At 53.9% G+C, this 12106-nt stretch overlaps 1 protein-coding gene across 1 annotated transcript; it reads left to right on the forward strand.

Moving 5' to 3' along the window:
* The first annotated feature begins 3920 nt into the window (after positions 1–3920).
* Positions 3921–9671, forward strand: ALAD (aminolevulinate dehydratase). Its single transcript, XM_015831651.1, has 11 exons — positions 3921–4033; positions 4239–4289; positions 5394–5490; positions 5589–5724; positions 5900–5983; positions 6191–6279; positions 6533–6588; positions 6739–6826; positions 7858–7944; positions 8035–8164; positions 8487–9671. Exons 1-11 carry the CDS (start codon positions 3921–3923, stop codon positions 8552–8554), a joined length of 999 nt encoding a protein of 332 aa, XP_015687137.1. The 3' UTR covers positions 8555–9671.
* The last annotated feature ends 2435 nt before the right edge of the window (positions 9672–12106 follow it).

Raw genomic sequence — 12106 nt, forward strand, 5'->3', positions numbered from 1 at the left:
CCTGTTAAAGTCCTTGCTAGCTGCTCTGTCTAAACTCGGTGGCCATTCGGGTTTTTGTCTGTTGGCTTGGGAAGAGGCACAGGGAGGCGTTTTGTGTCTCCTCGAGATGCCGACCATAAAACATCACTAAGAATCTCTTCCCTGCCAGGCGGCCTGCACCACGCCTCCTGTCCACCTCCTGACCTCCAGAGACACTTTGCTGTGTAAGAACTTTTTTTGATATTCTGGTCCAGTCTCCACGTTCAGAGCAATAGTTGACTCAAGGCAGTTGTCCTTTGAGCATCGCGTTTCTGGCTTCACTCTTACTGGCGAGGAGGCAGAAGGTAAGCGCAGAGTCGAGGTGCTGGGATTCTGCCTGGGCTGCTGGCACACCTGCTCCGGGGCCTGGTGGTTTCTCTTGGGTTGCAGCTGGGGGCGGTGATGGTGGTGACATTTTGGTTAGGCAGACCCAAAACGCAGCATCTGTCAGTTGGTGGCCAGTGGAGGCAGGGTGCAGTCTTGTCACACGGTTCTGTTTTTCTTCAAAGTATTGTTGGCAAGAGGAGTGGAAGGGGTTTCCTAGTCTTGCCTGCTGCCCGTGGAGGTGCTCTTGGTCCCGCCAGCAGCAGAGGGAATGATGCCACTTGCGGGAGAGGGGCACCCACCGCCTGGCCGCCCGCAGCTGAGCCATCCCAGCGTGGCTTAGAAGAGACCCGTCCCATTTCTCTTCTCTTTAAGGCCTGCTTTCCTCCTCCTTCCAGCCAGCCGTTGGAGACCCCTGAAAGGGGTTTAGACTGTGAGGCTGCCTGTACTCCAGCCCTGCTGGCCACTGGAGCGGATCCCCCCCCCTTAGAGCCCAGGGTGATCCACTGCTGCATTTCCTCCCCCCCAACCCCGAGGGAAGGGTGATGGTGTGGGTTTTCCCTCTGAGGGCAGTTTGGGGGCTGTCCCATTCCACGTTGCACCTCTAAGCTATAACTTCTGCATAGGCCAGGCGGCGTCTCCACCAGGAGGTTACTGTGATCTATGATGAGATTTAGATTATTGTAATTCTGGTCTTACTAAACTGCTTGTCACGCAGACATGTTTCTCCTGCTGGTCTCTTCATATTCCTTCCCTTCCTCCCCTGGACACGGGGGTTCCTGTGAGCATACGTTAACCCCTCAAATACTATTACATTTAAGCAGGTAATTTTGAAATTTAATCTCCAAGAACAATTGCTCATTCTTTTAAATCTGCCTTAGGTGTTCTCGTGGATCTGGTTATTACAAATTTTCATATTTAAGAAATGCAGGCCTAACACAATAAATATGAAGATAGGAGGATTCCATTCTGAATCTTTGGAATTATTTTATAATTCCAGAATTCTTACATTGTTTTTAATTTTTCAAACATCCACATGCGAGAGAATGAAATGCAGGACAGTTGCTCACAGGTACCACCATGCTTAGGGGTGGACAGGCATGGCCTCCTCTGTAATGGATTCTGGGACTCCAGGGATACAGTGGGAGAGAAGAGAACCTGTGGGGCGGGGAGCAGTCAGATGTACGTGGAAGCCCCTAAGTACAGCTCTTAAACTAATTAGGCATTTGTGCTAGAACAGCAACGGTGGGGATGCAAGAACTTCACAAACAACAGGAATGTCAGGGTAGGAGAATATCCGGACAATCCTTGTGCATATGGAGGAAGAAGCTGGGATAAAGCCAGAGTCCGGAGCAATGGTGTGGGAGACTCTAAGGTTGTAACAAATTAGCTCCGCTGTTGCCTTTGCAAAGCTGGTTTGGGAATGGGGGGTGGGGAGTTGTTTAAACCCCATTGCCAGCCTCTCTGACTGGAGAGGAAGCGGGGGCCCTCCTCCTAAGTCACGGTTGCAGGGTTTGGTTGGGGTCCAAAACGGAGGAGCTGAATGTCCAGAGAAGTGGGCATTACCCACTTGCGCTCCGTCTGCTCTGGGCTCGCACGCAGCCACCAAAGTGGGCTGTGTGCAGGGCTGGTGGGCCACATCTACGTCTCTCATGCTGTGGCTTAGGCTCCTGTGGGCCACCCTCCGCTGCCAAGAGGGAGTCTGCCTGAACGGAGGGTGCCCATCTCTGCCTCTCAAAATAGGAGCGTCTGTGTCACCGTGAAGGACTTAGGGGAGGTGGCCTCGTGGCAGGTGATCCCTGAGAAGTCGTCTCCCCCTTCCTCTCGCCCTCAGGCAGACAATTTCCAGGGTGATGAGTTTTTAAAGAACGTGCATTTCCTAAGATGGAAATGTGTTTGCTGAGCGATCCCTCCTACCGGAGCAATCAAGAAGCTGAAGAGCGCTTACTCAGCAATCACCCACCGTCTTTAGCACGGGGAGAGGGAGAACCTCGGTGGGCCACAGGGCCAGTGGCAGGGTCAAAGGGTGAAGAACTTCCTTCGGCTGCAGGAAAGGGCTCGAAGCGGTTCTTCTTGTGGGCACAGGTTCCAAGGAATTAGGGAAGGCCTCCTTCTGGCCCAGCGGCAGGTGGGTCTGATGCCAGCTTGGACAGATGACCCCTCTCCACATTTTCTACCTCTTTGGTGTTTATTGAGAGCTTCCTCTGAATGCCAACTGCCAACTGTTGTCACAGGGAGGGGGTTGGTCTTTGGCCACTTGGTTAGAGTCGACCCGTTGATCATTTCCATGGTGTGTTGGTTAAAGCTGCTGCGAACGTCAGCAGGAGCCAAAGCCAGCAGCAGGCAGGCAGCCTGTCGGACCCCTCCCCACTTGGGAATCGGGGTGGTGGAGCGCCTGTGTTGGGTAGCTTGGTGTTCCTGGCAATACGAGGCGCTTCCGAGACGGCATCTTTGCTACCTTGGACAGTTGCATAAATCTAAATGTCATCTTAAAGAAGAGATAACAGAAAAATTTAAAAAGTATATACAAAAAATATTTTTAGGCCAGAGTTTTCTACAGGTATTAATGAATATTTTTCTTAATCCTCATAAGTTTTACTGTGTTTAATATTTCTTAATACCGGTAGCATTAATTTATACTTTTGTAGCGACACACTATTTTTATAAAACGCCACCACTTGGCTTGTCTTCGTGAGGGGGGGGGATTGTGTGAGGGCGATGTGCTGACCCATGTACTGTATTTAAAAAAACGAAAAGTTATCTACTGTCACGCTTGCTGTGTGTTAATAAACAAAAAGGAAACTTGTGCAGTGTTGCGTCTTCTGTAACAAAAGGCTGACCGGGCATGGGTGGGGAGGGGGCAACACGGTAGAGAGCCCCGAAGGCAGAGCAGCGGGGAAAGGGCTTCTGGATCGCGGCGTTTGCGGGTGAGGCTGGGGGGAGATTAGCTGCGTCCAAACGGAGCCTCAAAGCTCGAAGCGGCGTTTCAAAAACCTGAACCGGGAGCCGAGGGGCTTTCCTTGCCGGTGCGTTCAGCCGCCAGACAAACACGCGGCCTGGGCTGTAAGAGCCGAGCGAGGGCGTTCTTAGCTGCGCGTATCTACGGCCTGGAAGGAGGAGACGTGGCGCCCCAGTGTACCACAATTGAGCCGTGACTGACGTTTCCCCGAAGCAGCGGCCGGCCAGAAAAGAGCTCGTCCTGCCTAAGCGAGCGGGCGGGCGCGCTGCGGGCCAGCGGGAGCCTCGGGCCAGGGAGGGAGCTTGCCTGCCCAGGACCGGCTCGGCTCGATCCTGTGAGCGAACTTGCGTGCGAACCGCGGCCGCTTTGGCGGCGGGGGGGCGGGGGCTGCGCGATGGCGGCGCTTTGGAGGCTGGCGGCCGAGGGGGTTGGACAAGCGCCGCGTTGGGCCTTTAAGCGGGGCGGGGCTTCGGGGAGGAGGAGGAGGAGGAGGAAGCCGCCGCTCCGCCCGCCCGCCCGGAGAGCCTGCCTGCCTGCCTGCCTGCCTGCTCGGAAGCGGAGCTCGCTGCGGGCCCAGCGTCCCGCGACGGTGAGAGGCTCGCGCTCGGGAAGCGGCGCGATGCAGGCTCAGCCGCCCCTGCACGGCGGCTACTTCCACCCGGTGCTTCGCTCGTGGCAGGCGACGGCCGCCGCCCTCCACGCCCGGCATCTGGTCTACCCGATCTTCGTCTCGTAAGTGCCGCGGCGGCTCCGGCAGGCGGGGGGGGGAGCGGGCGGGGCGGGAGGCGGCTGCAGCTGCGACCTCCCGTTGCGACGCCTTCAGCCTCCCCGGGAGCTTCCGAGGGCCGCTCGTTCCTGGAGGCGCCGAGCCAGACGGGGTCCCTGGGGCCACGGAGGCCTTCCCTCTGACGGCGCCCCCCTTACTCGACCCTTTCAGGGATAGCCAGGATGCCGTGGAGCCGATCGCCAGCCTGCCCGGGCAAGCTCGGTAAGTCGGAGGGGGGTTCCTATCCGGACGGCCCTCACCGGGGCTCCTGGCCCCAAAATCGGCCCTTGCTCGTTCTTGAAGAGGCTGCCCCGCTTGAGTATTGGCCTGCCCTGCCTGCTGCCGAGCCCTCCCTCCCTCGCTGCCTCATAGGAGCGACTGGCCCACTTTCGGGTGACTGAGAGTTCTTCGGAGGAGTGGAGCTAGTGGGAGAGGGTCCTGGGAGAGGCCTGTCGAGAAAGGGGAATGGGAGGCAGAAGGCAGTCCTGGGATTTGGGGTCTGTGGGAGGCAGTAAAGGAGGGGAGGAGGCGTATTTTCCTGATCTCCTTCCTTGATATTTCCTCCCTCAGAATCACCCCTTAAAGCTGCTGGGTTTTTTTTTGGGGGGGGGGGAGAAAAAAGAGACCTTGCAAAAGCACATTTTAAAGCAGCTCTAGGCTGGAATGTGTGTGTGTGTGCGTGCACATGCACGCCCTTTTGCCTGGACCCGAGATGGGGGTGGGCTGGGCTGGGCTGGGCGATAAAAGGCTTTGGAGAGGCTCTTCTTTCCCTTGAGAAAAACTCACCCTCTGGAGATAACAGTGTGTGGAAACCCCAGCCCAGCCCTTGGGGAGATGGCAGGGTGTGCCTGTTACTCCCTTAGCCTGCTTGTGCAAGAAACACTTGTGTGCATGTGCCTGAGCTCAGAGAAGTCACCCACCCTCTTCCCTGCTGCTTTGAACCCCATTGTTACTGAAGATTAAGGCTGAGGCCATGCTGGCTGCTTCTTTGGGGACCCATGTGAAAAGCAAAATTTCTCTTTTAATTTAAATTTTAAATTAGGGTTGAAATCTGTAGGGAACCAAAGTTGGGTAGATCATGTTCTATAGTGCTAGAGATCGTATCTCTTTTCTTTTAATTTTGGGGAATCCTATGAGGAGAGCTGGAATTGGCCAGCCGAGTCTGCCATGCCTCCCCCCCCCAAAAAAAAATCTTCACGGACACCAGCATGTTCTACACAATCTCTGGGTTCAAACCCCTTGGCTTGACCCATTTGGCTCTTTGGGGTCTGCCTCCCTTTCCTAACCCTAACCCTGCTGAACTCAAAACTGACTCTCTCCCCCCAGGCACGGGGTCAACAAGCTGGAAGAGCTGCTCGGCCCCCTGGTGGCTGACGGGCTGACGTGCGTGCTGATCTTCGGCGTCCCAAGCGGGGCCATGAAGGTGTGCTTCGGAGCTGCGGTTGAGCCAGGGCTCCTGGGCGGAGGGTCTTGCTTCTAGGCAGGCAGGTGGGCAGCTGCTTCTCCCTCTCTGCTGCACAGGATGAGCGCGGCTCTGCAGCCGATGCCAAAGACACGCCTGTCATCCAGGCCATACAGATGATCCGCTCTTTGTTCCCCGAGCTGCTGATTGCGTGTGATGTCTGCTTGTGCCCTTATACCTCGCATGGGCACTGCGGTGAGTGCTGCTGGGCTTGGAAAGGACGAGAGGCTTGATTTTCAGATGTCCAGATGGCTTAATAGCTGGCGTACGCAATAAGCTCCTGTGCCGTCTTCTCCCTTTTGATCTTGGGCCAATGGCACAGAGGACCTGCGAAGGCAGGGGGGATAGTGGCGCTTTCCTTGCCTTGCAGGTCTCCTTCGGCAGGACGGCACCCTTCAGAATGAGGCCAGCTGCCGGAGACTCGCTGAGGTGGCCCTGGCCTACGCCAAGGCAGGTGAGGCGCTCGCTCTCTGGGTTGCAGGGCATTTCTGGTGCAGCTGCTGGGAGTAGGCTGGTGGCTGCTTAGCTGAAGTGGGGCTGGACCTCCGCCAATACTCAGGCCCTCGCCCCGGGACACACTCAGCCATGTTCTCCCTTGAGGAACCCCAGTCAGAGAAGCTGCCACCATTGCCAGTTCACACCTCCTGTCACCCTCCCTCAGGCTGCCACATCGTGGCCCCCTCGGACATGATGGACGGGCGCATCCATGCAATCAAGGAAGCCTTGGTTGCCAATGACCTGGGCAATAAGGTAGGTGTGAGGGGCCAGCAGGCTCTGAACAAGTGTGGCCAGGAGCCTCCTTCATAGGTTGCTGAAACACATGGATCCAGTCCCGAGTCCAAGCGCAGAGCTGCCTTCAGAAGCTCTGCGAGTCCAGCCTTCCAGGTTCTGAACAGCAACACGGTGTGTGTGTGTGTGTGTGTGTGTGTGCGCTGAAGGGCACCTGGGGGGAGGGTGCTGAGGATCCGGGGAAATGTGCATGTTGGCTGTGCTGTCCCTGCAGGTGTCGGTCCTGAGCTACAGTGCCAAATTTGCTTCCTGCTTCTATGGCCCTTTCAGGTGAGGGTGGCCGGGGCTGTCTGTGGTCGGGAAGGGGGATCCCCGTGACCGAAGGCTCAGGCAGCCAAGCAGCCATCAGAGGCCTTGATGGGGCCCCTTTGGTGTCTGGGGAGCGAAAGGAGGTCACTCTGTTTCTTCTGGTTCACGTAGAGACGCGGCCTTATCCAAGCCCGCCTTTGGGGACCGGCGGTGCTACCAGCTTCCTCCAGGATCTCGAGGGTTGGCTCTGCGGGCAGCGGTGAGTGGCTAGCTGGGCTTTTCAGAGCAAACGGGCCCCGAGGGGGCTGCGGACAGTTCACCAAGGGCTTTCCCTTCCAGGCCATGCTTAGCAGGGGGCAGGGGGGGCACGTATTTTGGAGGCCTGGGGACTCGTGCAAAGAAAGGCAGAAGCTCCCTGAGGAGTTGCTGCTGGGGCTGGCCCAGTTAGACCGGCTTCTTGCTACCTTGCCGGCTGTGCCAAGGGCAGCGATACCCTCCCGCCTCTTAGCCAGACCTTGAGCTTTAGCCTGGCAGCTTCTGTTATTTTCTAACACGTTCTCTGCCCCGGAGTTGTTTTGTTTTATGCGATCGCTTTTAGTTTAACTGCCCTTGTAAATTGCAATTTTCAAGCCATTTTCAATTTATCTCTGGGGTGCCCTATTTTGAGAAGGCAAAAGAAAGAATCCAGGGGGAGCCGGAGTCTGCAGGGGAATGTCTGTTGCGGCAGAGACGGCTGTCTTTTCCTGCCCATGCTCGTGGCCTCCCTGGCCCAGGAAGGGGAGGGAGGCTGGCTGGTTGGTCCCGCTGGCGAGCTGCCACTGGGGCCTTAGGCAAGGCAGGCTATTTTCCGCAAGGGATCAGGTGAAAGTTTGTTTGCAGATCAGAGAAGTCAGCATGTGAGATGACTCACCTTTTGCCCTATCTGAGAAAGCGCTTTAAAGGACTTTAAAGGGCTTTTGCTGTTGGGGAACAGACAAGGCCCCCACGACCACAGACAAGAGAATGTGTATTGCTGTGTGTTGCCAAGAGGAGAGGGCAAAAAAGGCAAGGCTGGGCACTTGCAGGCTTTGGCCTAGAAAACAAGCTCTCTGTGTGTGTGTGTTTATGTGTGTTTTAGCAGAGCCAGGTCAGGACTGTGGAAGTTCAGGAATGTGAACGATGCCGTTCCCCCTGTCCGCTTGACTGCCCATTGAGCAAGGCCTCGGATTTGGCTCCTGTCTGTCCCGTGAAGTGGCTCTGCTACACTTCCTCCCCGCGTGACCTCCCTCTGCTGTATTTCTCCCTCTCCAGGACCGGGATGTGCAGGAGGGGGCAGACATGCTGATGGTAAAGCCTGGGATGCCCTACCTTGACCTTGTGCGGGAAGTGAAGGAAAAAGTAAGCTCCCCCTTTCCCCTGCCCTGGGAGCGGGCAGTAGTGGGTGCCTGGCCCCCCTCCCCCTGCTGAGAAACGTGTGTGTTTCCCCAGCACCCCAGCCACCCCCTGGCTGTCTACCATGTCTCGGGAGAGTTCGCCATGCTGTGGCATGGGGCACAGGCCGGAGCCTTTGACCTGAAGGCAGCAGTGATGGAGGCCATGGCCGGGTTCAGGCGAGCAGGTGAGCGAGGGAGGAGGAGCAATCAGGGCTGCCTCTGCCAACGCTGTCCCTCTGCAAAGTGGAGCCCAAAGCCAGTGCCCAGCATTGGGGGGGGGAGGGGAGGACGCTGCGGGTGCCAAGAAGGCCGAAGGACCAGTTGGATTCCTGGGAGAATAACACCAACAGGCTGCCTTGGCTGTGGAGGATGGTCCTTCCCTGGAGGAGCAAATGGGCCGGTTTCCTGCCCAGGCCGAATCAGCCGCGAACCGGCTTCTTCTATGAAAAAGGCTTTGAACCACAGACGTGTTTGTGCTGGTTCATTTTGGAAATGCTTCTCTTGCAGGAGCCGATGTCGTCATCACCTACTACGCGCCTCAGCTTCTGCGGTGGCTGAAAGAAGGGCAGGTGTGAAGGGGCTCCCTGGCCTGGCGAGCAGGAGGGAAGCAGGAGACATGATGGAAAGCACTGGGTGGCCGAAGGCGGGAAGCTGGGCGGTTTTTTTCTTTTACAGCTTTTGGAAGAGCTCGCTTCAAAATTTGTGTCTTGTAAAGAAATTTGGCTGCTGAAATTTGTGGTAACAAATTTTCCAGATCCCTGCCGATACTTTCTTTAAAAACAAACATTTGCCTTTTAAAATACTGCTACAATGTTATTACGCTCTGCCGGATTTTGTCTATGCTGGTTAGTGGCAGAATATCCAGAGACACGTATTGACTGAAAAGCAGTCGGGGAACATTTAGCCAGAGGGCTGCTGTGTAGTCGCAGAGAGGGAAGCCCATCCTCTGCCAGAAGGAAGAAAGAGGAAAGACGTTTTTCTAAAAACTAACAAACAAACAAACAAAAAAACCTTGTAAGCTTTTAAGCCACTCTGTATCCTCCCCAAGGGGATTTTTTTCACCTGCAATCTCAGTCTGAGGCTCTGGTGTCTCAGTTTGCCTTTCAAATCCACTTAAGTAAAACCTTTTAAAAGAAATGATCTCATAATTCACTTCTCTTAACGGACAGGAGTAGAAGAGGAGTTTCTCCACCCACACGACCTAGAGAGGAAGGAAAAGAGCTACTGCCCGATCGGTTCTGTCCTCGCCAACTTGGTTGGCCTTGGGAAGGTTCATTCAACCGGCCTTCAACAGACAATCCATGGAAGACTTCAGGGGCTTCCTAGATCATGGAAGCCCCCGCATTCGGTCTTGGCTTAGCATGAGGCGTACACCAGGCCGGTGCAGCAGATTCAGTAAACCACGAATTCTCACTTGGCTCAATGTGTGAACCCTGTTCTTCTGTTCATGCAAGCTGCCACCCTTGCTGCTGCTGGGCCGGCCTTCTCGCCTGCGCCCTGGAGGCCAGGCCCTCCTGCTTCCTGGGATGCAGTGCCTTTCTGTCTCCTAGCAGGTGGGTTCTTTTGCTCTGCTCTGCTTTGCTTTGCTCTTCTTTCCTCAACCCATTTTTTGCTGCTTTCATCTCCTGCCTTCTCTGTAAATCTATGTGAAAGCTGATGAGAAGTAAAGTTTTAGTATTTACTGAGAAAAAAATATATTGTTATATGTATAGTCATCTGCTGCTGCTGTAGATGGAGAAATAAATCCGTGGAGCCAGTGTGAGAGGTTGGGCTTTGGGCTTTGTGGAAATGGGGGTGCTGAGTTGGTGGAAGGATCTGAAGAGAGACGGGACCAGCTCTTTTCAGGGGAGAAAGAAGCGGCTGTATCATAGGTCCCCCCGCTGTCGATTCTGCACCCCCAGGTCCTGGTGGAGGGCTAAGTCCATGGTAGGGTTGACTCTCAAGGGGCTGCTGAAGGCAATTCATGGGCGCTAGGACCGGAGCAGTGCGATTCCTCTGGACTAGAGCAAAGAATGTATTTAGTGGGGTCTATATTGTGGCTTCTCTCTTGATTTTGTAAATTAAATAATTGCGGATAAATATTGCACTCCCTCCGTGTTATATAACGGTTACCAAAATTCACGGTCACCTTTTAAGTTTGGGGTATCATTTCAGTGAGGCAAAATTGGCGAGGAAGAAGTCCTGATGACGCAAACCACCACCACCCCTTGAGCATCGGCCAACCTCCAACTAGCCCTCAGTTGGGGCAACAGGAGGGCGCATGCAGCGCAGAGACCCCCAAAGCCGCTTTCCATCGCACAGCGCACCCTGATGCAGGGAAACAAACCAGCTACACACAAAGGGCCAGGAGTTGTGCGTGCAATCTTATGGGGAAAAGTGGAAGAGGAAATCCAATTGGCTTTGCAGCCCTGAGCTGCTCCTGCTGAAGGCCTGCCTTCAGTCTGCATATGTTTGCCCCAACCGGTTTTGCTGCCTATTGAGTGCAGGAATGAATCCGAAAAGGAGATAACGGGATCTGCGGGCTCGGATAAGAAATGCTAAACAAAATGGCTGGATTTTGGCAGTTGCCTCTAGGGAAGGAAACTGTAATTTTAACAAATCTTAACGTAAACCCAAAGTAAGTTCAATAAACCCTATGTATATCCCTGCTCGTAAGAGACCACAGCATCTACAGCCCAGGTGTCTCATCTTTAGGTCAGGGTCAGGGCAAGGCCAGGGCAAGGGGCCTTAAAATTTAGCCAATAGGAAATTATAATTACAGCCCGATACAAAACTTGGGGAACCGAAGAGATTCTAACAGGCAGACAAGACATCCACACAATTTCCACAAGAGCTTCAACAGCCACAATGCGGTGGAAAAGCTTTTCAGAGTATTCCAGAGCAGTTTGCCCATTCCAGGTTACGGACTTAATATATGGTCGCGATCGATTTGTGAAAGAATGCTGGATGTTGTTTTTATGGCAAGCTTTCCGTCCCAGCTCTTCTCCAAGCAACCCAACACGTCCTCCTTCGCTGGCAATACAGGAGGGGAGGCCACCTGTTTCGATAAGCGGTCCCAGAGCGTGAGAGTCCGAGTCCTGCCGTCAAAGAAGGAACAGTAGGCAGAAAGGGAAATTAAACCTTTTAATGCGATATTAAGATTATTCCGCATCTACGGAAACTCTCATTAACTCGGTTTAAGACTTTTGAAGCAGGATTCCTCCCCCCTCGTCCATTCCGGGGGCCGGAAAATAGCAGCCACCCAAAGAAATCCACCTTTTCAATGGCACGTTAAGGTTATTTTTCTTTCTCCATAAAACCTTATTAATATTAGGCCATCCTAGGCTTTCTTAACTAGGTTTAAGGCTTTTGAAGCAGATTTCTTCTTCCTGCGCCTGCGTTGCAGCCAACGGGCCTCCCCTGGCCCTATTAATAAGGTGTTAATACGGTTAATAAAGATAGAGAATACCGTAATCTTAAAATGCCATTAAAAAGGTTTATTTCTTTTGGTGGCCGCAATACCCATTTTTGACCACAGGAGGGCACAGTTTCCCGTCCCGTAGCTTTAGCTTGGAGTCCATCATAGGCCTTTTTAATGGCCTCCATCCTATAGCTAAGGCAGGGGTAGGCAACCTTGGCTCTTTTGTGACTCGTGGACTTCAATTCCCAGAATTTCTGAGCCAGCCACGCTAAGGGACGGAAAACCGGTCAAATCAGATACAGCAGTCACAAAAATAAATAAACCTCTTTAATGGCGTTTTAAGACGATTATTCTTTATTATTAAAAACTTATTAATATTAATAAGCCACGATAAGCCTTAACTCGGTTTAAGACTCGAACCAGGATTTCTTCTGCGCCCGCGTCGCACCGACCGGGCCTCCCGTCGCCACGTTAATATTAATAATAAGGCGTTAAGAATAAAAATAGAGAAGAATAACCTTAAAATGCCATTAAAAAGTATTTCTTTCTTTCGGCGGCAGCAATACCCGTTTTTGACCACAGGGGGCAGGGGTTCCCGTCCCCTAGCTTTAACATTGAGGCGGTCGTAGGCCTTTTGCCCAGGATCGGGACACCGAGAAGCTAAGCCCCAAAGCGCAGAGCGTCAGCCAAAGCGTCGCCACTCTATGCTCCTCCGAAAGGGACGGGC

The sequence above is a fragment of the Protobothrops mucrosquamatus genome, unplaced genomic scaffold (assembly GCF_001527695.2).
Source record: "Protobothrops mucrosquamatus isolate PMUCROS unplaced genomic scaffold, P.Mucros_1.0 scaffold_270, whole genome shotgun sequence".
NCBI lineage: Eukaryota > Metazoa > Chordata > Lepidosauria > Squamata > Viperidae > Protobothrops > Protobothrops mucrosquamatus.

Bases quoted from the DNA above. Each gene is read 5' to 3' on its own strand.
- ALAD (XM_015831651.1), top strand. From the start codon at position 3,921: ATGCAGGCTCAGCCGCCCCTGCACGGCGGCTACTTCCACCCGGTGCTT. The intron at 4,034-4,238 runs GTAAGTGCCGCG...CGACCCTTTCAG, and splicing joins GTCTACCCGATCTTCGTCTC to GGATAGCCAGGATGCCGTGG. The intron at 4,290-5,393 runs GTAAGTCGGAGG...CTCTCCCCCCAG, and splicing joins AGCCTGCCCGGGCAAGCTCG to GCACGGGGTCAACAAGCTGG.